Here is a 25,774-nt window from a genome sequence, read left to right as displayed (position 1 = left end):
CTTTTATTTCTTGAAATTTTTCAAATAAAACTTTTTTCTTAAAGTGGCATTATAGTTCACTAAACTCAGTACAGTAAGTCTGGAATTCAACAATTGAATGGATACTGAGCCTTGGTATTAGCCAAAATGAAATGATTTTCGGGGAGAATGTGACTGTGAAAGACACTTCAAAGAGAACAGTTTAAAACTACCTAAGAAAAGCAAACTATTCTCAAATACTTAAAAACATCATTTATTAGCATGTGGTTATATATGGTTGTTATTTATTCACTAAAATGAGAACTGGGAGCACCCCCACTGTATAACATTGTTAGCTTATCTTACATATGCATTTGGAAGTAAGTATACATTCTATATTTCAAATTGCCTTATATATTAATGTCATTTCTATATCTGAGTCATGTATATTGAGAACCTCTTATGTACCAGCTCTGTGCTAGGGTGCTAGGCTCTGGGGGATGTCATGGTAAACAGACAGACAAGGTTCCTGCTCTCACACGGCTGGTGGTCTTGGGGCGGAAAGACATTAAACAAATCACTATAGATAATTTTATGGTTGAAAATGTGTCCAATGCCAGGAAGGAAAAACCAAAGGGGCCAAAAGGAGTCCACACCTGGGCACCAACCTGCCTTAGCAGCCTTGGGAGAGGCTTCCAGGCCGACAACCCTCAGTGCTGGCTAGACACAGAAAAGGCTGGGGAGAGGGGAAGGCAGAAAGCAGATGTGCAGCACAGAACATTCTGGGCAAAAGGCACAGCATATGCAGGAGCCCTGGGATGGTCGAGAACAAGGCGAGTTTGAGAAGGTACAAGATGTCCAGGAGAGCTCTGGCACAGGGCATCTGAGAAAGAGAAGCATAAGTGGAGACCAAAGAGTGAGGGAGGGCTGGGCTCTGCTCGCAGAAGGCCTGTTAGGCCACAGGAAAGGTTTGGTATTGAAGAAAAATGGGCAACGGAAAGCTATGCAGCTCAGCAGCAACCAACACAATTATACTTGCATTTTAGAAAGACCACTCTGCCTATGACAGGATGCACTGATGGGGTGACACAGGCGGACTGGAGAGACCCTAGGACAGTGATCCAGGCAAGAGCTGATGGTAAGGAAAGCGGGCATACCTGTGAACCTTTGGTAATGGTAAATATTTCAGAGTATTTACTAAATTGATTACTTCAGACTAGCAGGATTATTAAGAAGATGTGACACCCCATTGAGGTCTATTCGGACTTGATTCTGTGCTACGAATTCAAGGGAGGTTAGGCTGAGAGAGAAGAAAGGAAAGAATATATGATTTCTATGAGGAAAAGAGAAACTCAGGCAGAAATATTATCATCAAAATAGGCACATGCGGGAGGGAGGATCGAGTTTGCCTGGCCAACCAAATGCGGAGGTAAGAAAGGTACTTCCGACACTGGTGTAGGTGGCGTGGTGACACAGACGGAATTTGGGGATCAGAATGATGCCTGCCAGGATGTCAACATTTCATATATATATAAAAATAAATATATGCATTTTAGAAAGACAGAAAGAGAGAAAGATAGAAAGAGATAAATAGATAGATTTATTTTATTTTATTTTTTGAGACAGGGTCTTGCTTTGTCACTCGGGTGGGAGTGCAGTGGCATGGTCAAGGCTCACTGCAGCCTCACCGTCCCAAGCTCAAGCGATCCTGTACCTCAGCCTCCCAGGTAGCTGGGATTACAGGTGTGTGCCATTACACTTGGCTGGTTTTTTTTGTATTTTTAGTAGAGATGGGTTCTCACTGTGTTGCACAGGCTGGTCTCAAACTCCTGGCCTCAAGAAATCTTCCAGCTTCAGCCTCCCAAGTACTGAGATTACAGGCAAGAGCCACTGCATCTAGCCTCGTATATATATTTTTAAGTGATGAGAAAGTGTGGATTATAATGGAGGTATGGACAACAGAATGAGGAAAGAGAGGTGAAAGTGAATAATGGACTGCGCAGATGGGACCACTGAAACAAAATTATCGGGTAGTGTAAATGTTGAAATAAAAAATACTGCATAGTGGATTCAAAAAAGTAAATTATCCTAAGTTAAATACAGTTAAATGATTTTTAAAAAACAGGTTGTTTGCTTTCAGAAATCTTCCTATGTCCATTTTTGAAAACCCGGTATTTCAAAAATTTGAAAATTGATTTTACTGACACAAAAATATGTAAGATATGGCTATATGGATTCATATGCCCTGATGACTTTCAAATTTCAAGCTTTACATCAGACAAAGGTGGGATTCTTGGACTTTTGTTATTAGCACGGAATCAATTACCAAACACACACTCCCCTGGCTGTACAGGGACTCCTGCAACCAGTAAGAGTTCCCAGAATCCAATACTCTGGTCTTAAGCTCAGCTGCTCATTCACATTCCCTACAAATCAATAAGCTAAAAGAGTTTCTAGTTTCTAGGATCAACCAGAAAATGTTCTCTTTTTTATGAATGAATACTCCTTGAAACAAAACTAAGCAATGCAAAAACAAACCAAAATAAAAATCACTTTTATCCACACCAACTGATACTACTTCCTCTTCTATATACCAAAATCAAATTGTAGGCTCTGAGACTTTCTCAATTAATGTCTCTTTTGTTTTGCAATTTATTTGGGGACAATTCATTTTCCCTCATGTTTCACGATTATGCTGTTTAAGTGTCATGATGTTTCCTGGGGCTCCACCTCACTTTTGAGATTGGATACTGATATTCTCGGTTCCATTCCTATGCCTACCTGCAGTGCCCTCTAGAACTGGAGTCAGCATCAGCTCAACCTGCAATAGTAACCACCCGCTGTCTTGCCCCCATCCCTGGATCTGTCTCTGGTAGCTGAAAAAACAAAGATCATATACAAGGGTTTTGAGCTGAGTTGTTCACTCTGCTGATCAAAGGGTCCCAGGAAAGCCCTGGCCTCTGAAATCTATCATCTAAGAGGGCCAAAGAGGTGTTATAACTATGAAACCTGCGGAAATTTCTACCTTTACTTCTCTTAGAGCCATAAGGATTTCCAGGGACAAAAGCCAGTATCATCTTTGGGTTGTGGTTTTCTTGAGTACAGTTACCCATTATTCTCTCCGTGGGCTACATGCAGCCAAACTAACCTGGTATGACCTACATGGGACTTGTAACAAATATTGTTCTCTGTTAATTACTTAATTAAGCTCTGATAGTTTATTTTGGCTAACAGTGAAGAGTGGTGTGCCCTGTTCCCACTCGGCTCTCCCACAGAGTTCCTGCTGCAACGTTCACCATGTGACATGGTGCTAGAAGTTATAAAGACCTTCCTCAGTTCCTACTCACTTCCTCCACCAATTTGTAGGAAAAAGGTTTTAGTAAAGCTACTTAGGTGTTTTGCTGTTACTGTGTTTATTGTTGAATATTCAGAGGAGTAGGTCATGCAAACTACCTAGTAAGATTTAATGAGTTACATGGTCAAGTCAAAGATGTCTTGGAGACATAAAAGGACAACTTGTTAGATCTCTGTGGCTCACAAGATTGGGTTTTCTTAGTGATCAGTTAGCTGGTCAGACAATTAAAGCTACACGGGGAAGAAATGAAATCAGATTCAAACTTGATTTGTTGACAGAGCAGATGGAACCACATCCTGCATTCCTTTTCTGTTGCTAAAATGCTCTGAGCTCATGAGAATCACGGAATTTTAACTGCAGAACCATTTCATGGAGAAGAAAACTACGACTCCCCATATACTGATGAGTTTAAAACATATTTAAACTTTCTGTACCTGTCTTTGGAAGATAAGCATCAGGACGTGTCTGAATTATCAAGTATCTGCCCTTTGAGTATGGCTCAATTTTGAGAACTCATCTAAGCCAAGAGTGAAATATCCCTGGAATTCTGGAGCTAAGCATATGAATCCTAAGATGATATTAAAATATGTTACCACTGGGTAGTGTTTGAGTTCATCTGCTCAATAAAAACACACTCTTTCAATACATTCTTGAGATGAAAACAAATTAGGCAGTACTATCAGGAATGTTAACCTACAAGTGAGATGTGCCGTAAGTCTTGAGTCTGTTAAGTACTGGTATTTTATGAATGATTAAAGTCAATAAATGATTAGCGCCAAGCTTAAAACATAGTTTTGTAAGATTAAATTTAAGAATCTTTTAAGGAAGCTGCTTTCATTTGATTCTAAAATAAATATAATATTATAGCTAACAGGCTAAACTTCATCCTTATTTTCAATAAAAATCCATATGTCTTACAGATATATAGATTTGTGATCCTGTGCTCTAATACTGAACACATATACAGTCACTTGCATTCTATCATCAATTCCTCATTCATTGACAGGAGACATAAAGCACCCAGAGAAACAAGAGTAAGGTAAGTACATACACATTTTCCTAGACCTACATAGCTTTTGAGATATTACAAGAGGACAACAAAGATCTAAAGAGAAAAATTTAAAATACAGCAGAAGAAAAGTAGAGCCAGGCTTTTCATTTTGATTTAGTCATTAAATATTAGCCCAAACTCAAAAGATGTAGTGCTTTAGGATAGATGAAGGTTTAAACTCCTTACAAATGGGGCAGTACGTGTACAGGGCTCATTACCACAAGAAAAACTATAGGTTGAAAACTGGAAACATCCTTTACAGGGGTTTAAACAATTCAACAAATCATAAACTCATAACAATTCTGAAGGCAGGAAAGGGAACTTCAGAGACATTTATAGCCTCTGAGGACAGCACCATGAAAGCAAAGTTTACACACACACACACACACACACACACACACACACACACACACACAAAACAAACAAACAAACAAACAACTCTGTCCCTTTGCAGAGAGGAGCAAAAAAGCGAGGAGGCACTGCCTGCCTAGGATGGCACTTCTCCCACTCATCCATACAGTCATTCACTGGAGCTACAGCAAGGTAGATAACACCTGCTGGTAGTCAAGACCTTCACTGGGTGTTGGGAACAGTGCAACAGGAGACAAACAAGGAATGCAAATCCAGGTGTATTCCACAAATTATTTGTTTTCTTTCAAACCAATGATTTCTTTTAAGGTAAAATAACAGAACTACCATTTGCATAGCTATACACTTAATACCTTAATCTACTTTCTTTTCTCTGCTAAGAAATCTTAAGCTATGTTACTCAGGGCAATAAAAGCTGCTGAGGTGAGTATCAGACAAGAAATTCTCTCCTCTAACCTTCTAGGTTTTAATATCTGCAACTAAACATAAAGCTGGTTCTTAAACAGAACTTCATTCTTATCTTGTTCAAAAGGCAGCTCTGATAGGAAGCAAATGCAAAGCTTTACTCCATTCTGAGAGGCATAGCTAGGGTCCTAGTCTTGGAATGAAGAGAGAAATCAGCCATATTGAATTGTCCGGGGCTCTTTCAAAACCATATCTATGTTTGATGTACACCCAGCTTGGCACATACTGAACCTCAGAGATGAAAAAGAGGTGGTTTCAATACAGAAGTCAATTAATGACAGACTTCTAGAAAGAAAATGAAGGGAAGAGTAGAGTTCTAATCTAGTTTTGTAAAACTAGTCTGAGTTTTGTAAAAATGAGCCATGTGGTCTTAGGCAAGTCATTCAGGCTCAGTTTTCTCATCTGTCAAGTAGGGACAATAAAATCCTGCTCCACCTGCCTCATGTAGCTGCGTAAAAAAATTTTAAATATGATATAAATGAGATATTATGATGAGTCCCCAGCCAAGGGAAACTCTACTTTTTTAAGGTTTGTAATAAAAGAAGCATATTCTCAGAAGGAGGATAGTATACCACAGGTTTTAGAAGTGGAATTCACTTTGATATAGATAGTCTGCCTGGTATGACTAGAGTTCACATACCTCATAGAAAGCCAAAAGAAATGCAGACCAGTTGTTCTAAGAAACCCCAAGAGTAGTATCTGTCTGTCTGTCTCTCAAATAAGTAACTCGATGGCTTGGGCTTCTCATTTCAACCTTTCTTTTCCCTTAACATAATTTGCTTGCCCCTTTATTCAAGGATCAAAATATTGTCTCTGAATTTTTTAGCCAAAAAGAAGAGGCCTGTCTTGTAATTCTGACAAGCTCTCATATGTTCCAATGTAACTGACAATTCCACTTTATCTAGTAAGTATTTCATGGAAGGAGAACAAATTTGTTCTGATCTAACCCTATCTAAATACATCTTAAGTGGCAGGGAAGAATCTAACTCTCCCACCACTGGACTCCAGTTTTCTAGAGCTGGAGTGGGTCAAAAAGAAGCAGAACTTGACCAGGCACGGTGGCTCACCCCTGTAATCCCAGCACTTTGGGAGGCCGAGGCAGGCAGATCATGAGGTCAGGAGTTTGAGACCAGCCTAACCAATATGGTAAAACCCCATCTCTACTAAAAATACAAAAATTAGCCAGGCGTGGTGGCACGTGCCTGTCATCTCAGTTACTCAGGAGGCTGAGGCAGAAGAATTGCTTGAACCCAGGAAGTGGAGGTTGCAGTGAGCCGAGATGGCACCACTGTACTCCAGCCTGGGCAACAGAGTGAGACTCCATCTCAAAAAAAGAAAAGAAAAGAAAAGAAAAGAAGCAGAACTTATATGGAACTGCAAGACGAAACAAGAACACTGGAGGTGATGGTTTCTGGACCCAGTGAATCCAGAAGGCTCCGTGGCTCCAGGAGACACCTCAGTCCCCAGCTAATAGGACACAGAGCTAAGAGTGCTCACTTCCTTTAGTGATTGCCACTACAATTAATGAACCCTGAAAAGATGCACCATTTTAATGATACAGTTATCAAAAAGGAGTATGTGTGGGAATAACGTAAGCACTGCATACTAAATAAATTTCTATGACAAATTGATTCTTACATTCTAACCCATACCTATTTTCAAGTTAAAATAATTCTTATAATAAAATACCACAAACTGGAAATAAAAACAACATGTACATAGAATCTCTCTATGAAAATATCCCTCATTTTTTTTTAGAAATAGCATCTCACTCGGTTGTCCAGGTTAGAGTGCCATGACATGATTATAGCTCATTGCAGCCTCAAACTCCTGAGCAATCCTCCCACCTCAGTCCTCCGAGTAACTGGAACTATAGGTGCACACCATCAGGCCCAGCTAATTTGTAAAATTTTTTGTAGAGACAGAGGTCTCACTATGTTGCCCAGGCAGGTCTTGAACTCCTGGGTTAAAGCAATCATCCCACATCGGCCTCTCAAAGTGCCAGGATTACAGGCATGAGCCACGCCCTGGCCCCTCAATTTAAAAAGTAAAATAGAAATATATCTTTTTAGGATTTTTTAAAAAATGAGATTTTAAAAAAATGATTCTAAAGATACAGCATCAAGGCTTTTGAAGTTTACCTAATTAACTTGATGGCTTCTAGCTCCTCAGCACTTAGTGAAGAAGGCATCTTTAAGAAAACCATGTTGAATGTGCAATCATCCAAAAGCGCTACTGCCTCCTTCACGTCACTGATGGTGATGGTGACTTCTGCTATGTTTGCAAACAGTTTCTGTACAGTATCAGCCAGGTAGCCCACAGTGACATCTCCAACTAATAAGATGTCTATTTTTGCCTGAAAGAGAAGGAAGCAGAGGTGTCACATAATTATTACCTAGGCATAGTGAAAATGTCATGTATGAGAGGATAAGATTAAAACAGCTCACAAATAACACAACGATTGACTCCATATCTAGTCTGACTGGCTAGATGGTCAACTATAAGCAGCTCAAGGACAGGAACTATTAATTTCACATCTTCAGTACCCAGAGTAGTGAATAGATCTGAAGGTCATGCTGTTTTTAAACATTTTGCCTACCAATGCTATTTTACTTCAGTTTTTCTGCAAATTTCTCTCTCATCCTATTAAATGATAGAGTTCTTATGACTCAGTTTCCCAAAAGTCTTTCCTGCTGGAAAATCTATTTATTGCTGAAAGGATCAAAGTCGTAACTCTCCCACGTGATTTATTTTGGTGAAACACACATTTCAGGGAAGAGAGAAAGATTTAAATTCCTAAATCATAAGAAACACTGAAAGAGTCCTTTCGATTGAATGTATGTGCTATTCAAACCTCAATATCAGGAACCAAAAAGACTATTTGCATTTGGAGATATTTTCAAGTATATTCAATTAGGAAAAAGAGCATTCCCTTCCTCACCTTTTATTTCTCTGTTTTATTCTCTACAGCTAATGAACGCAACCCACCGAAAATGCCAAAGAATGGGGATGCTTAAATTAATGGAAATAGAAAACAATTGGAAATGCCAGGCCATAGACATCTGTATGAGAAAACAGATTTGGGAGGTGATTAGAGTTGAAGCTAAAAGAGTGAAGGGGCTGGAAATACTTGTACAAAGAGAAAGGGAGCTTGGCAAAGAAGCAACTCCACAGGGCAGGGTGCTGGAGTAAGTGGCCACCGTGGGGCTTCCTTCTCTTTTCAGCCTGGTTTCCTGAGGGCTGCAGGAAAGAACAGGTAAGGTGCAAGAAACTAGGCAAGAGTAAAGTAAGCAAAGCTCTGGCACTTCTACCTGCTCACCTAATTTTCTTCCTTCTTTTTATAAAAAAGTCAATCTTCCTTTACCATCTCTCATATCCTAATTCAATCCCTTCTCCGGAAGCAATTGCTGTCAAGAGTTTGGTGTCTATCCTTCCAGACAATTTTTGTGTCAAACATATAAGTACAATACACACCTACGTAGCTTTTCATAAATGGGCTGTTACTATTTTTTGAAGTGAGTTGCTTTTTACATGTAACAATATAGTTCAACAATTCCTCAAAAATTCTGATTCACTGGGAATATTCTCATTTTCCAGGTGGTTATAGATTTATTCTCATAAAAACATGTTTTCTATTATTTGTTGGGATCGGGGTGAATGTGCTCATCTGTCATCGTGCTCCAGTCTTCCTTATTTTCGATGATGACAATTGATTGAGACATTCTCCCAGTGTTGGGTTTTGATGTTATTATGGTGCCATGACGAATACATTTATAAATACATCTTTGTGCAGATAAGCATATATCCTAGGACCAAAACTAGAAAATCAGAAAGTAAATTTTCACTTGTTTTGCATACTCCAAAGGATACAAAAATTTATATCCCCATAAGCAGTACATATGAGTACTCATTTCTCCAAACCCTTAATAAGACGGATTATTCTCAACCTTTAAAAAATTTTTGTCAATATTGTGAGCAAAAAATCTTATCCTTTTTATTGGCATTTTTTGAATGCATAGAGTATCTTTTCATTTTAGTGGCAATTTGCATTTTATTATCACACATTTATTAAGCATACCCATTTACTCCCTTTGTTCACCTATTTGTGGTTTGTATTTTTCTTATTGCTTTGTGGGAGTTTATAAAGTCTGGATATTAGTCAACTACTTTTTTTTTCCAGTCTGTCACTCTGCCTTTAACCTTTAATTCTTTTCTTTCCTTCTTTTTTTTTTTTTTTTTTGAAAAGGAATCTTACTCTGTCACCCAGGCTGGAGTGCAGTGGCGCGATCTCGGTTCACTGTAACCTCTGCCTCCCGGGTTCAAGCAATTCTCCTGCCTCAGCCTCCTGAGTTGCTGGGATTACAGGTGCCCACCACCACGCCTGGCTAAGTTGTGTATTTTTAGTAGAGATGATGTTTCACCATATTGGCCAGGCTGGTCTCGAACTCCTGACCTCAGGTGATCCACCCACCCCGGCCTCCCAAAGTGCTGGGATTACAGGCATGAGCCACCGTACCCAGCCCTTTAATTCTGATTATAAGGTCTTTTGTCACTAATAAGTATTTAATATTTAGTAACAAATCTACTGTTTCCTTTATGGCTTTAGTGAATTTTATCTTGTTTTCAAAGCCATCTCTGTTTATGTTAAAAAAATGCTTTGGTAGAGTATTCTAATACTGTTAAGGGTTTCTTTTTGCATTTAGCTTTTTATCCCAGCTGGAGTTTATTTGTTCATTAATATGAGGTAGGTACCTGCTTTCAGTTTTCTTTTTTAAATGCAGAACTAATCGACCCAACAGGATTACTGAACAGACTAACCTTCTCTCAGTGTTTTCACGAGAGAAGTTTTCACAATGCCAGGTAGGGGTGTGTGTGTGTGTGTTTCTGGACTTCATTCTGATCCACTGATCTATTTGCCTATTCCTGGTTAATACCACACTGCTTAATTACTAGCTCTTTATAGTGTGTTTTGATATTTGATAGAGCATGTTTCCCTCCTTGTTATTTTTCAATTCGGTTATTATATATTTTCCAACAATTTCTCCCCCAACAGAAATTGGCATCAGTTTGTCAAGGAACCTTGTTAAAGTTTTAATTATGGTTGCCTCTATTTGAACAGTTAATTAGAAAATATGCGATATTAAATTACCATATTTAGGAAGTATATATCTTAGAGAATTTGGGTCTTCCATTATGTTCTTCAGTTTTATGGAGTTTCATATTGATTTTGCATGTGTCCTAGTATGTATTCCCAGATATGTCTTACGTATTCCCAGATATTTCAACATTTGGAGGTCACTGTGAAGGGGATCTCTTTTCTTACTCACTACATTTTTGATTGATTACAGTTGACATATAGAAGTGCTATTGATTTCTGTATAAGGAACTTGCTTCAAGTAATGCACTTTATAGTACTCTCTGTTCTGTTCCAATATATTTCCATTGATTCTTCTCAATTTCCTAGGTAGGCAATCTACCGCCTTCAAAAAATGACACTTTTGTCTGTTTCCAGAACGTATGCCTTTTATTTGACTTTAAAGCATTAGCTAGAACATCCAAAACAAGGGTGAGTAACAGGAGTGATAGTAGGTGTTCCTGTCTTGTTCCTGATTTTAGTGGGAATATTTCAAATGTTTTTATTTCTAAATATGATACTTACTGAAGATTTCTGATCAATATCCTTTATCAGTTAAAAAAGTTTCTATTTGGGAGCTAAGAATTTTATATCACAAAAGGGTGCTAATATTTATTAAATGCTTTTTCAGTATAACATGATCATATTATGTTTTATTCTTTGATCTGTTAGGCAGAGGCAGTGAATTACATTAATAGGTTTCCTAATGTCAAGCCATCATGGTATTGCTGGGATAAACCTATTTCTAATGTGTAATGAATTCAATTCCTTCACCTTTAGATTTTTGCATCTGTGCTCATAAGTGAATCTTGATATAATTTTGTTTTATTGTATTACTTTATCTTGTTTAGGTATCAGGGTTATGCCAGCCTTGAAGAATATTGTTTTATGGTCTTGAATAGTTCATAAAACACAGAAATTATCTGCATCTTAAGTTTAGGTAAAACATGTCTAGAAAACCTGGTTCTGAAGACATTTATCGAGCTGGATCTTACATTACATTTTATAGTTCCTTATTGATTAATGGTAAATTCAAGTTTCCCATCTTTTCTTAAATGAATTTTGGTTATATACATTTTACAAATCCATTTCATATGGATTTATGTTTAATGTTTTAATTTTATATATATATAAAATTAATAATGTTCAATTTTTTCTTTTTCTGGTAATGCTTTATTGAGAATATGGAACTGTGTGGTCCAATACAGTAGCCACATGTGGCTATTTAAACTTATATTAATTAAAATTAATTAAAGTTTGAAATTCAGTTCAGTTGCGCTAGCCATATTTCACGTGTTCAACATCCTCATGTGGTAAGTGTGGATTATCAGATGGTATTAATACACAACATTTCCATCATTGTGGAAAGTTCTCCTACGCAGCAAAGTAGAGGGTCTAAATTTTCCTCCTAGTGGCATTTTGTTGTACCCCACAAATTTTTATATACAGTGAGTTCATGTTCATTCATTGCTAATTAGTTTATAATTTCAGTTGATAGTTCCATTTTAATCTAAAGACTTTTATTAAATACACCTATATAAATGTGTTTATGATTTTCAAGGGTATAGTGTGTTTGGTTTTTTATTTTTTTGACTATTTGTTAGTTGCTCATTTCTTATTTCAGTGCACTGTCAACAATGAATGTGTCCTGCATGACGTCTACTTTTTAAAATTTGTTGACATTTTCTTCATAGCCTAATAAAGTTTTTGTTAATCATCCATGGGTACTTGAAAACAATGCCTATTTTCTCTTGTGCAAAAAGTTCTACATATCTTTTAGAGCAAAACTGTTAATTCTTTCTTTGCTTATATTAGGTCTACTTGATCTTTCAGTTTATGAAAGAAGAGTATCAAAATCTCCTTAATTATGGTTTTGTCAGTTCATCAATTTCTCTAACCATAGGTTATATTTATAATTTCTCTAACATAAAGGTTCATGATAGTGATATTATATAAATATATATCTATAATATTTAACAATATATATGTGATCTGTGTTTATATAGTATGTTGTTAAATAGTGTACATATACAGACGATTCTATATAGAATACTATTATGTAAAATATACCTCTTTGCCCTTTAATGCTTTTCACCTCAAATTTTATTTTTCTGATATACAGCTTCGTTCTTCATATCCCCTTATTTTGAAGTTTTCTTTATTATCTTTATTTTCTGTGACTTTTGTAAATCACTTTTAATTGAATTTACATGGTTTTTACAATCTGACCTTTCAGTTTTTCATGTATGAATTTAAGTAATTACATTACTGACATTAACTAGTGTACATTAACTTCATTAATGTACTGTAATGAATTAGCTAATATTAATTACTTGTGAACATTTACAATTTAATGTGAAATGACCTTATTCCCTTTCATTTGTTATTTCAGGCTTCCTATTTACTGTAATTTTTTTCTTTTTTTCCCATACCTACTCTTAGGCTGATCAAATTTTCATTTTTCCATCCTGTTGCTCCTGTAATGCTTTGGGACTGAAATCCCTAATTTTTGTGCTTAAGTGCTTAATTGTCTTTTTATTTGGAATTAATTTTAGATTTACAGAAGACTTGCAGAGAGGGTATGCTGAGTTCTCATAAACACCGGACTCAGCTTCCCCAAATATTAACATCTTACAATCGTAGTATGTTTATCCAAACTAAGAAATTGTGAGGTTTTTTTTTTAACCATGAGATAGATAACCCTAAGAAATTAATATTAGCATAGTACTATTAGCTACACTAGAGACTTTATTTGAACTTCACCAATTTTTCCACTGATAGCCTTTTTCTGTCCCAGGATCCCATCTGGATAACAGGTTGTACTTAGTCCTCGTGTCTCCTAGTTTCTTCTAACATGCAATGGTTTCTCAGTTTTTACTGGCTTTTGAGGAGTCCTGGTCAGGTATTTTGGAGAATGTCCCACTACTTGGATTTGCCTGACATCTTCTCATAATTAGACTGGGACTATAGATTTTGGGTAGAATACCATGGACACGAGCACATCCTTCTTATGGTGTCATAAATCAGTGAGAGATTGCCAGGGAGGTTCACCTTGGTTGCTTGGTTAAGATGGTGTCTGCAAGGTTTCTCCACTGTTAAGTCCCTTGTTTATCCTTTCCACATTCTTGTTTTCAGAAGGGAGTCACTAAGTCCAGACACACTCAATGGAAAAGGACTAAAGTACCACCTCTTGGAGGGAGGAATATCAAACAATTGTGGATGTACATTAAAAACCATCACAGTAATTGATAAATATGTTAGTGGAGATGGTTTGAGGCTTTGCAAATATCCCATTTCTCCTTAAAGTTATACCCTCTGTTCCTGCCCTTCATTTGTAGATCTTGCCTGTAGCAATTATTACTATGACATTCAATTGGTGATTTTCTATTTCCTTCCATCTACATTTATGATTTGGAAATCTTATGTAAGGAGAATATGTTCCTTCTCCCTCATTTATTTATTTAGTCAATTGTTTATTTAAATCAGTAAGGACTTCTGGATATTTATTTTATTCTTTGGGTTACAATCCAATACTATCATTTACTTTGTTACTCAAATTACACCACTTTGGCCACTAAAATTTCAAAAATACTTAATTTTTAGTAAGTATACGTAGCAATTTTCAATTAAGATGTAGAGTTAATCTAAATCTACAGCCTCTCTCCAAACACGGCGGCATCCTTAAAACATCTCCCTCCACCCCATATACTTCTCATGCTATGACTATCTGGAATTTTAGTTCCAATCATTATTAAGTATTTACATTTATTAACATTTACACTTAATTTTTCGTTTCTCTTATTCTTACAGTTTCTTGTATCTCGTATTTGCTTCTTTCTTGGATTCATTTTATTGAATTGCAGTACAGGCTCAGAAAACTCTTTTAAAAACTATCTGATAGCATCAGAGTCCTAGCATGTCTGAAAACATCTTCACTGTGCTCTCACAATTCAGTGCAAGTTTTGCCCAGCAAATACTTACAAGGTCAAAATCATTTTGTCTCTGAATTTTCCTTCTGGAATCCAAAGTTGCTAATAAAAAGAATAAGCTGCTTTGTTCTTCTTTAGATGCTTTTCTTTTTCCTCTGGGTTGTGTTTGAGTATAGAGCTTATTCATCCTACTTGGCACCCAGTGGATCTTTAGCTCTGAAAATTTTCTTCTATTATTTATTTGATTACTTCCTTCTTCCTGTTGTCTTTGTCTCTCCTCGTAAATCTTCTATGAGATGCCGGATGTCTTAAGTTGATCCTATATGCCTCGACTTCTCTCTCAGAGATTTCCTCATTTTCCAGATCACTGGCTTAGTCTTCAGTCCTTCTAAGTATTATTCTAAGTATTATAATTTCAATCCATTTAATATAAATTACTAATTTCTAAGATTTTTTGGTAATTTTTCATTACCTGCTATTTTTAGGATGTGATATTCTCTCCACAGATACAAATTCAAATTTTAGAAGTTTTTTTTTTCCTATTCCTTTACATCCTAGTTCATTCAAGCTGCTATAACAAGAGACTATAAACTGGGTGGCTTATAAACAACAGAAATGTATTTCTCGGCTTGGAGGTTGGGGAAGTCCAAGATCACAGCACTGGCAGATTAAATGTCTGGTGATGGCACAATTTCTGGTTCATAGATGGCAGTTTATTTGTGTTCTCATGTGGTGGAGGAGAAAGGGATCTTTCTTGGGCCTCTTTTACAAGGCACTAATCCCATTCTCGAGGGCTCCTCCCTCACGACCTAATCACCTCCAAAGACCCCATCTGCTAATGCCATCGCCTAAGCAATTAGGATTTCAACATATGAATTTGGTGGAGGGCACAAACATTCAGTCTATAGCACATTAAAATTCTGTCTCTTTAATTGTTCGATCTGTGCATTTGTCTAGTTCTGTTAATGTCTGGCAATCCTTGGTTTCCAAACAAAAAGGTGAATCAAGAACTAAGTGGATGTGAACAGGCAGTTTCTCCTGTAGTTGGGGTGGTGGTGGTTCCTCAGTGGGGGCCTCCTTTAATGGGACAACCGACCATGGGTTTGGTGTGAGTGCACAGGATGAGTGAAAGCAACAGCCAAAGAGCAGAGATCTTGGCACCAGCTAATTGTCAAAATCAAGGTGGGCTTTACTCTGAAGACCAAGTATGTTAGTTTACTTTCCTCCTAGGAAGAACTGCCTTTCCTTTCCTCTTTCAGTTACAGAGGTCTGGAAATTACTGATACCAGGAGTCCTCATCCCATGTATAGTTCATTTTCTTTAGAGAAGAGTTCATGAGTTCTGTCTTTCAGTTAAAGGCACCATTGCTCCTGCTTTAGTAGGAGTGAGCTGGGAGAGTCCGCAGGGTAAATCCAGGGGGCCAACCTGGCCCGGTGTTCTGTACCCAGCTAATTCAAACCAGGTGAGCACGCTTTGGGCTACTTTCATCTTTGTTTCTGTCAATATTGAGCCTGAACTATCACTAAAATTGTTTTATCACTGCATTTCTTCTCTTTGTGTCTTTTAAGCTGTGGATTTTCTACTTTTGTTTTAGGTGCAATTGGATCCCATCTGCTTTCTAAATGTCACATTTTTCTGTGGATTTTTTTTTTTTTTTAACGTTCAGAGAGAAGTTGCTTTGTTCAAACCAAGATCCCATTAAGAACTATGCATTGCATTTGGTTGTTATAGCACCTTGATCTTTTAATTTGGAATACCTGTCTTCTTCTTCCATGCTATTTACTTAAAGGAATCATCACATTTTGAAAACATCTGCTCTGGAGTTTGGGGTAGATGGGGAGGTTCACCTGTGTGCTCAATCATCGTGTGCCAATCTCCTTCACCTGCACTGTCCTACGCTAAACAGGATACAGATTTAAACTCCTTAGCATGGTGTTTCATAGCCTGCTACCAACCTACTTCACCAGCCTTATTTCCTTCTACTTCCCTCAATGCTCTATATTCCAAGAACACAGCACAACACTTTTAAATGAGTTTTGAAATATGGAATTTCTACAGTAGAGAGTGTTGGGACCCTACTAGTGTGTTTCCTTTTCATTTTATAAATACTTCTCATTTCCAGCCACACTTTAGGAGCAGCATGGGACTCTAAGCCTTTGTGATGCCTGCGAGTGCAGATTGTTTGCGAATCTCCACTATAGCACGATTTCTTCTATACAAATATATTCTTTGTGAACCCAAAACCAAACAACGAAAGTCATTAACAAGTGATCACAACAGAAGCAATTATAGTTTTGTTTTTTAATTAACCTGATTAATGGAAGCAAATATGAATGCCCAAAAATAACCTATCTAGTACAATTAGGGTGTATGACCATATAATTGATCTTCCAAATTGAGGCACTTTTGAGAATGAAAGGAGGTGCCATTAATAATTACACTAAAATAACACATGTAAACTAGGGTGTCCTGGGATATAGTTTGTAAAACTTTATATTAGTAAGGTTTATTTTTTCTTTTAAAATATCCTGCCACTTTATGTATCTGCTTAAATATGCTTGATGTTTATTCTCTCCATAGATATTTATTAAGCCCTTACTATAGGGCAGACACAGGGCTGGGCCCTAGGAACACAAGGTGAACAAACAAGACAAGGCAAGGTCCTTGCCCTCATGGGGCTTACATTCTAATAGCCCTTTTCTCTGCTAAGAAAGCATGGCGTTCAATCCTTGGAATATAGGAAGAATGGAGTATGAACAGCTCTACTAAGGGTGTTACTAATCCTTTTGCAACAGCTTGATGCAGTGGGAAGGGAGCAAAGCCATTTGCGGCAGACAGACCAGAGTCTTGTCACCTAGTTCAACTATTTACCATTGGCTTTGAGTAAGACACTTAAGTGATCCTCATCTGAAGGATCAAAATACTTGCGTTGCAAGTTTGTTATGAGAAGTGTTTGTATAGTGCCCTGCAGGTGGTGGTTATTGCCATGTTTTTCCAAGTAATACTGAACCTGAGCACAAAGAACACAGAAAACGTCAAATCAACCTAGCAGGGGAGGGGCCAGAGGAGAAGGGAAAACGTGTCCATGCTGGGCTCTGCACTGTTTGAATCACAGTGCTCAGGAAACAGGGCCTCCTGCAGAGCATAAACTTCAGAATAACAGAAATCAACTGCCTAGCTTGAGCCTTTCCCTAGCTAGCACGCGGCATTCTGACTGCATGATACCCCTCAGAGGCTCAGTTCCCAATGTCCCCAGAATCTCTCGGCCTTTTGGGAAAAAAAAGTCAAGAAAGAGTTATGAAGGGCAGAACATGCGTAGTAGGAAATAGGAAGAAATCTGAGGGTAGGTAGGAAGACGATCTGGAAAGGGATGAGGAGAAACAAGCACCACTAACCCACCGTTCTGTGCAGGAGTCTGAAGTTTTTGCATAGTGTCTTGCACCATGGCACAGGGAGGGTATGACATAAAGCAGCTCTGGAAAGAACTGATGTGCTCTCTTGCCAAATGCTTCTTTCCCTGCCTTACAAAATCAGGGCCATAGCACACTTGGAATGTGAATGGACAAATCAGAACACGGCTCAAGTCCACTATCCCAATTCCAGTCAACTCCAATTAAGGGAGTAGTTTATAATCAACATAAATCTGAATATTTATTTAGTTAAAAATATCTTGTTGACAATGTAATATGAACACAGGTGATGAAAAAGATCTATTGATAAAAAGAAAAAGGAATAAATGTTTCTAGTATATTCTGCTTGGAAAACTGCCTTTTAGTACATCTAAGATTTTCACCTGCAAGCAATAATTTGAACCAATGCTAGGCTTCGTGTGACGAAATATCTTTTTCTGTTTGAATTGCTTACTACACCTTTGTAAACAAAAGTAACATGTATTCATTGGGAAATACTAAAAAAAATCAAAAAAGAAAAGTGTCTGTAATTCCACCACTCAGGGTAAGCCCTGTTAACCTTGGTACATACCCTTTAAGTGTGGGCGGTTTTAATAACACGACATCATTGTCACTAAGACACTTCATCCACTATTTCATTTCTGTGATCACAGTAACATGCAGGGCACTCTAGTCTCTACAATTTTTAAAACACTGGATTTCCATTTGCAATCTGTGGCAGGCTAAACCCTTAATTAGTAACAGCAGGTGCTGAAGTGCTTAAAGCAAATCACTCCTACATTTTAGTGAGTTGTTATTTATGTCACTCTTATCACCAGGAGCAGAGCAGCCCACAATCAGCAGCAGCTGCAGGGCTGAGGCTCTCATGGGGCAATTGTGGGCCTTCAGTTTCCCCAGGAGTCAAGGGATTTAAACAGCTCTATCTGGAGAAACTGAGCAAGCGGCTCTTCTCACAAAGGCACACAAAGGGGTCAGTTGGGGTTTCACACTCTCTTAAGGGGAGGAAACCACAATTATTTATGTTCTACTAGATAATCAGATATTTCATTCAGAATTCGTTTTGTGCAGCTTTGCCTAATCCTGCACCATAAAACACTATTTTTCCTTAGAGTTTAAATAGGTTCTTCCATCTTGAAAAATTAAGAAAACCTGTTAAACGGGTCCACTTCAGAGGGATCCTAATTCCATTTCAGAAAGCTTGCTCTTAGGAGAGGAAATTAAGTTTGCAGAGTATTCTAAGAGGTAACAAGACTACACTCAGCACCAAAGGTTGCCCTCTCCTATTTATCAAGATGCGGAAAATAAGAAGATGAAAGCCCCCCTCCCCAGCTGGCCTTGCTTTCTGGCGTGGGGAGGTTTCGTCGATGCTTTCCTCCTAGTGGGGGTAATCACCACCTTTCACTTTTATCGAAAACAGTTACAAAAGTGATTTTGTGCTTTGCTAAAGGGGCTGAAAAATTAAGGTGTTTTTTCAAGAGAGGCCAGTGGGCTTTTTTATTTCCATGCAGATGGCAAATGCGTGCAGAGCAGGTCCCCTTCCCACCACGGCTTTGGTTCCACACAAAGCCGCCTATTTGGGTGGAAGCTCCACGAAGGACACTTTGGAATGCCACGCCAGCGCGCAAACTGAAAATAAGCATGCCCAGCTGTGCAGAGACGGGACTGCAGGGAAACAGCGCGCCTAAACTTTCTTATATTAAAAATAAAAATCATTCATTTTTGTCCAGTCACCAGCCCCCGAGTGCCTACAAAATTGTGTTTCTAGGTAGCTAACTCTACAAGTGGCCTTCTGCTCGAAAATTAAGTTGGGCAAACGTCAAGGGCTAAGATGGTTTTTGTTTTTTTTTTCCAGTTGGAGAATTCACATTTATTGAGTAATTGATGTGATGCAATCTGGAATTTTTTGGATTCCATTAAGTTTCACTGTGAACATTTCATCTGTTACTGGGTTTTCTTTATAACACGATTCAGTTCTCTTTCTTCAATGGCCTCCTCTCCTGAGATAAATCAGCCCCGTCCCCCCACCTCAGGCCCAAAGGGCCTCGTGGCACCCGGGGGCACCCTCAGAAGCCGGGTCCGCGCTTCCCCAGCTCGGGGCGCCCGGGGATAGTGGACTCGCGCCCTGGAAGGGGCCCTTCCTGCTACCCGCTCCTCGCGGTTCCCCGAGAATGAGAGCTCCCCGGGCCGAGCTTTGAGGGCCGCGGTGGCCACCGGCCCAGGACCCGCCCGCGAGGTTATAAACGCAGCTGCCTCCCCTTCCTCAGCCTCTTACCTGGCCCGAGATCTGGCCGTGCTCCTGGCAGATAATTGAGGAAGCCATGGCCGCTGCGCACGTGCTGGGTCCTGGGGCAGCCTTCCAGCAGGAGGAGCTCCACAGCCGCTGCGTCCCGGGCCCGCCCCCTGCACTAATGGCTCCTGGCCGCAGCTGAGGGCGAGCACGCCCCGGGCGCGCTTAAAGTGGCCCTGTCGTCTGGTCTGGCGCCTGGGGGAGAGGCAGGCCGTTCTGAGGGTTCCCCGCGGAACCCGGGTCGGGGGCCTGCCCGTGGGGGCTACTCAAGCTGTCCTGGGGGCCCTTAGGAGACCGCGTCATTAGCAGACTGCGCACTCCAAGTCCCCTTCCCAGGGCAGCTCTCACGACACTAAGCCCCGCGTAGTCACTCCCACTGCGCCGCCTGGGGAGGGGGGAGGCAAGGCATCACCTCAAGATGGTCTAAAATTTTTAAGAAGTCGTTTCTTATTGGCAGTCTTTCCAGTTTAAATGTTAGGAATTAGCAAACACTTGGGTTTGTTTTGCTCTTTTCTAAACAAACATAAACAGAGGACAGGGAAGGCGAGTACTTTTACGGTGCTTTCTTTCCAAGCCACTAAGAAATTTAAAATGTTAGGCCGGGTGCAGTGGCTCACGCCAATAATCCTAGCACTTTGGGAGGCCAAGGCGGGTGGATCACTTGAGATCCGGAGTTCGAGACCAGCCTGGCCAACATGGTGAAAACCCGTCTCTACTAAAAATACAAAAATTAGCCGGGTGTGGTGACGGGCGCCTGTAATCCCAGCTATCTGGGAGGCTGGGGCACAAGAATCTCTTGAACCCGGAAGACGGAGGTTGCAGTGAGCTAAGATCGCCCATTGCACTCCAGCCTGGGCGACAGAGATTCCGTCTCAAAAGAAAAAAAAAAATTAAAAATATTAGAAACACTTCATTCTTGTGCTGTGATTTAACAAATACTGTCCCTATTTTGTCAATGGAAACAATGAGGCGATAAAATTTTCTCGTGGCTGCTGCTACGTAAACTCCTCTACTCAACCTTCACTGAACATTTTACTGAGACCTATTGGGCGTCAGGATACGCGAAGGATCCTTCCGCGGATAAATCTTGACTACTGTACCATGATTTTTCCGTTGCTGTAAGTGCGGTGGCTATTGTGGATGAGTGCAGACTCTGGATCTCACTAGAGCATATAACACGGGGGAGCGCTACAGGAACCATCACTGCAGGCAGTCCCTGGGCAAAGTCTCCTGGTTCCTGAGCAGCTGGTGCTGTGTCCTGGGGGCCTGACTTAGATCCCGGGGGCATATGCAAAAATACTGCTGTGGTACTCTACAATTCTGATGGGAAGAAAAGGAGCAGATAAACTTCTGATGGGATCATTCTGCATTACTTTTGGAAGTGTACACGTCTTAATAGAGTGTATTAAGTGAAATTAAGTTAAATTTCACTTCTATTGCTTTTCCAATTAGGAACTGACAGTATCCAGACCAATGTCTGTGCGGGAAGTGGTTTGCTCGCCAATATAAGACAAAGGTGAAGTCCTGCCCAGGCACTGGTGTAGGGTGTGAATTGAGGCAGCTTTGAGCATTTTGTCCTCAATGCACAAGCACCAGATTCCCATTGCTCCACAGGTCTAGACTAGTAAGTCTAATTCTAATAGACAAAGACAATGTTGAAAGGGAAACGGACTCATTGCTTTTAAGTAAAAAATGCCCCTAAGATTATGTGAGAGGAAGTCATCACTACTGTGTTGAAGAAAAAAAAAAGATAATAAACTTCTCCTGTATTTAGAATATGAGTCCAAGCTTCCTAAGAATTAACTTAGATATTTTTGTTTCCAATCTCCTTTGAAAAAAAAAAAAAAAAAAGCCAGATGTAGTAGTGGCTCATGTCCATCATAATTCCAGCGCTTTGGGAGGCTGAGGTGAGATCACTTGAGGTCACTAGTTCCTGAGAGACATAAGGACACCCCAGTCTTTACAAAAACTAAAAAAAATTATCCTGGGGTGGTGGCACACACCTATGGTCCCCGCTACTCCAGAGGCTGTGGTGTGAGGATTACTTGAGCTTGGGAGTTTGAGGCTGCAATGAGCTGTGATTGCAGCACTGCTCTCCAGGCTGGGGAACAGAGGGAGACCCTGTCTCACAAAACAAACGAACATAATCTTTCTTTGTAAATAAACAGACATCTACTCTAAAACAATGTCTCTTCCCAGAGAAGACTTTGCCCTCCAAGGGACATTTGGCAATGTCTGAAGACATTTTTCATTGTTATCACTGGTGGTGCACTAGCTTCTTGCCAGTAGAGTTCAAGGATGCTGCTCAACACCCTGCAATGCCCAGGACAGCGCTCTACAACAGAGAGTTATCTGGCCCAAAATGGCGTTCGTGCTGAGGTTGAGAAACCCTACTATTAATATAAACCCTCCAAATTATAACATAGAGTGTAAGCCATTTAATTTCTCTGGCACCTTTCACATTCTCGAATCTTGTGTAGTGGAAAGGAAAAGATGAGGTTTGGAGGAAAGGAAAAAATATTACACACACTAAAATAGCAAACTCAGTATTTCAAAGCCGGAACTGGTGTAAATTGCGTTGGTGGTTGCCTGGGGAAAAGAAAAGGTCAGTTTTAATCCTGTCCTTTCCCTATTTAAAAAAAACGTACAAGGGTTTCTCTACTTATTACAATTAAGTCCCATTCCTCAGTGTGGCATTAGGGCCACATTACCTTGTCCCATTCTGGCTTTCTAGACTTAGCTTCAAATCAAGTGACTAGATTAGTTTCTATTCCTTAATAGTGTCCTGAGGTCCCCCCAAGAGTCCCCAGGGTAAGATTTGCACAAGCAGATAGAGTAACTTATTTCTTTGGAATTGTAGTATTGATAGGATAAGTCACCTGAAGCCTAGAGGAGCCCCAAGCTGCCTTAAAGGATAGCACTCGCCATCACAACACCGTGAGCACAGTTCATTGGTTTGCGAACTGCCCTGAATATATCTTCTGATCCTTGCCAGCTGCTATTTCACTTATTCTTTGATTCTGAGCTCTGCCTGAAAAACATTTCCTGTCCCATTATCCCCGCATCAAAGAGGCTTCCACCCCTGCTGCGTGCATGCCTTCTTTCTGCCTCTCCCTCAGTCCTCCTAACCTGAAAGTACAGTTCTGACAGCTGCGTTGTCTGAGGTTTAGCACACCTACTTACTCCTGAATGTTACACTTGTGCTTGCTTGGGTTTCTCCCACACAACAGGCTGACTCACACTTTTGTTTTGTGGTTAGTCTGAGAAGACAGTGGAAAATTTTCAAAGTGGTACTAATTCCATCTGCTAAAGATTTAATATTGATGTCCCCCCAAAATTCATATTTGAAATCTAACCCCCAGGTAATAGTATTAAGAGGTGGGATCTTTGGAAGGTAATTGGGTCATGGGGGAGGAGCCCTCATAAACTGGATTAGTGCCCTTGTAAAAGAAGCCCACGAGAGATCCCTCACCCCTTCTACCACGTGAGGACGCAGTGAGACGATGCCATCTATGAACCCGGAAGTGGGCCCTCCCCAGATATTGAACCGGCTGCTGCCTTGATCTTGGACTTCAGGGCCTCCAGAACTGTGAGAATAAATTTCTGCTGTTTATAAGTCCCCCAGTATGTATTTTGTTGTAGCATTTCAAATAGACTAACACCATCTCACACCTCTGCTCAACAATTATGACTTGATTTTAGCAGCATGGTAAGGCAGAGACTGTTTATTAGATTTCATATCCTAGTATTTAGTGTACATACAGAAGGTGATAATAAATACATGTTTTTCCCAATGAGTTAAGAACCATTGCCCTGAGGCAGTAACAAAGGTCAAAGAATAGTACCAACTTCTAATGATGCCCTGCATTAGATTGCAATAAGACTTGACAGTTTTCTCATCATTCAGTATATTAATTCACTTTTTAAAACAGGATTTAGTTCTACTAAATCTGCCTCATTTTAATCACAAGTCTTTGCTAGGAAATGTAGAGCTAAACCAAAGTAACACTATAACTACGGAGGAGGGGCTGTGTCACACAAAGTCCACAGTGGGCCTGTGCGATTCCACGATTCCACGCCGATTCCTTTTGAGTGCATCCCCCCAGGGTAGTCATTGGTTATAGCTCTATGGTCTGAGGAGATCACAGAGTTACAAGTGAGCTCATTTTCCTTTAGCCACAGTGACAGCCAACTGTGGCTGTATGAAGTCGTGAGGAATTTCTTTAGCACAAAAATGTCAGGCCACCTTAAAGGAGAGAAGCTTCTTGTTTGTAAAGGTGAAGGATAAGGGGGAGTAGAAAAAATGTCATTCGCACTTTACTTGTGAATATGTCGATGTATACTAATATGGTTTAAAAGTCAGCTGAGAGGCCTGGTGTAGGTGGCTCACACTTGTAATCCAAACACTTTGGGAGTCCAAGCCAGGAGGAATGCTTGAGGCCAGGAGTTCAAGACTAGCCTGGGCAACATGGCAAAATGTCATTTCTACCAAAAATAAAAAAAAAAAAAATTAGGTGTGATGGCACACACCTGAGAGGCTGAGCCCAGGAATTTGAGGCTACAGTGAGCTATGATCATGCAACTGCACTCAATCCTGGGAAACAGAGCAAGAACTTGTCTAAAAATAAAAAAGTTATCTGAAGTAATTTTAATTTTTTTATTTTGAAAATTTCATACACACTTGAGTATATTACATATGTATTATTTAAAGTATAATAATATGGATGTGTATGTAGCTACCACTCAGCCTAACAGACACTATCAATAATTTTAAAATACCTTATGTGTGTCTCTCATTCACATTTCCCCCTCTATCCCCAGATAGAATTACTATTTTGTTATTTATTTTTACTTCTTTTCACTGCTGAAACCAGAATGGATTGTGATGTGTGAGAGAAAGAAACCTTTGTGTTAAGCCTCTAAAGTCTCAGAGTTATTTTTTATAGTCATAATAGAGAGATTAATAACTTGAATTTAGGTGCTGCATTAACAAAATACTAATATGTGTGGCATTAACTTAGCAGATCTGCAGTGAGAGGCACAGAAACAAATATGGGAGGTTGGAAGCCTGGGATCCCTGTTATGCCACAGCAGACCAAGTGCTTACTAAGACTGTAGGTCACAGGAAGGATGTCGGGAAAACAACTAATAATAATATGTTGATATGGTTTGGCTATGTCCCCACCCAAATCTCACCTTGAATTGTAGTTCCCATAATCCCCACATGTCTGGGAGGGACCTGGTGGGAGGTAAGTGCATCATGCGGGAGGTTACCCCCATGCTGCTTTTCTCATGATAGTGAGTGAGTTCTCATAAGATCTGATGGTTTTATAAAGCGCTTTTCCCACTTTTGCTCGGCACTTTTCTTTCTTGCTGCCATGTGAAGCAGGACATGTTTGCTTCCCCTTCTGCCATGATTTTAAGTTTTCAGAGGCCTCCCCAGCCATGCTGGAACTGGGAGTCAATTAAACCTCTTTCCTTGATAAATTACCCAGTCTCAGGTATGTCTTTATTAGCAGCAAGAGAATGGACTAATACGTGTGTAGTAAATGTTACTGACTGCCTTTGGTAAGAGAGAAGAAACCGATGAGCTTGCAATATAGTTAACCAGTTTGTAAGGAGAAATAAAAGGGAATAGAGAGAGTCTAGGAAAGAATCTAGAAATTCGGGGGCATCTAAGGGCATTAAAGAGTTGGACAGGCCAACTATTTCTAGATCCCAAAAAGAAAGAGATAAGGCTGAGAAAAGTCTTGAGCCACAAAAGGCCACTAATACTCAGCCTTGTGGCAAAGATCAGATTATGGATAGGTGTTAAC

General features: G+C 39.6%; 1 protein-coding gene across 2 annotated transcripts in view; it reads right to left on the bottom strand.

Annotated features, from left to right (window-relative positions):
• Window positions 1–20,074, bottom strand: part of SOHLH2 (spermatogenesis and oogenesis specific basic helix-loop-helix 2) — a 46,225-nt gene extending 26,151 nt beyond the window's left edge. For both annotated transcript variants that reach the window (XM_011943025.1, XM_011943026.1), the window contains exons 1-2: window positions 19,944–20,074; window positions 7,340–7,554 (exon numbers count right to left, since the gene is read on the bottom strand). In XM_011943025.1, the coding sequence (XP_011798415.1) occupies window positions 7,340–7,554; window positions 19,944–19,991 (263 nt within the window). In that variant the 5' untranslated portion in view covers window positions 19,992–20,074. The remainder of the gene's footprint in view (window positions 1–7,339; window positions 7,555–19,943) is intronic.
• Window positions 20,075–25,774: the final 5,700 nt, after the last annotated feature.

Source organism: Colobus angolensis, unplaced genomic scaffold (assembly GCF_000951035.1).
Source record: "Colobus angolensis palliatus isolate OR3802 unplaced genomic scaffold, Cang.pa_1.0 Scaffold214, whole genome shotgun sequence".
In the NCBI taxonomy this organism is placed as follows: Eukaryota; Metazoa; Chordata; class Mammalia; order Primates; family Cercopithecidae; genus Colobus; species Colobus angolensis.
Note: the sequence above shows the minus strand (reverse complement) of the source record. Positions and strands in the feature narration are given on the sequence as shown.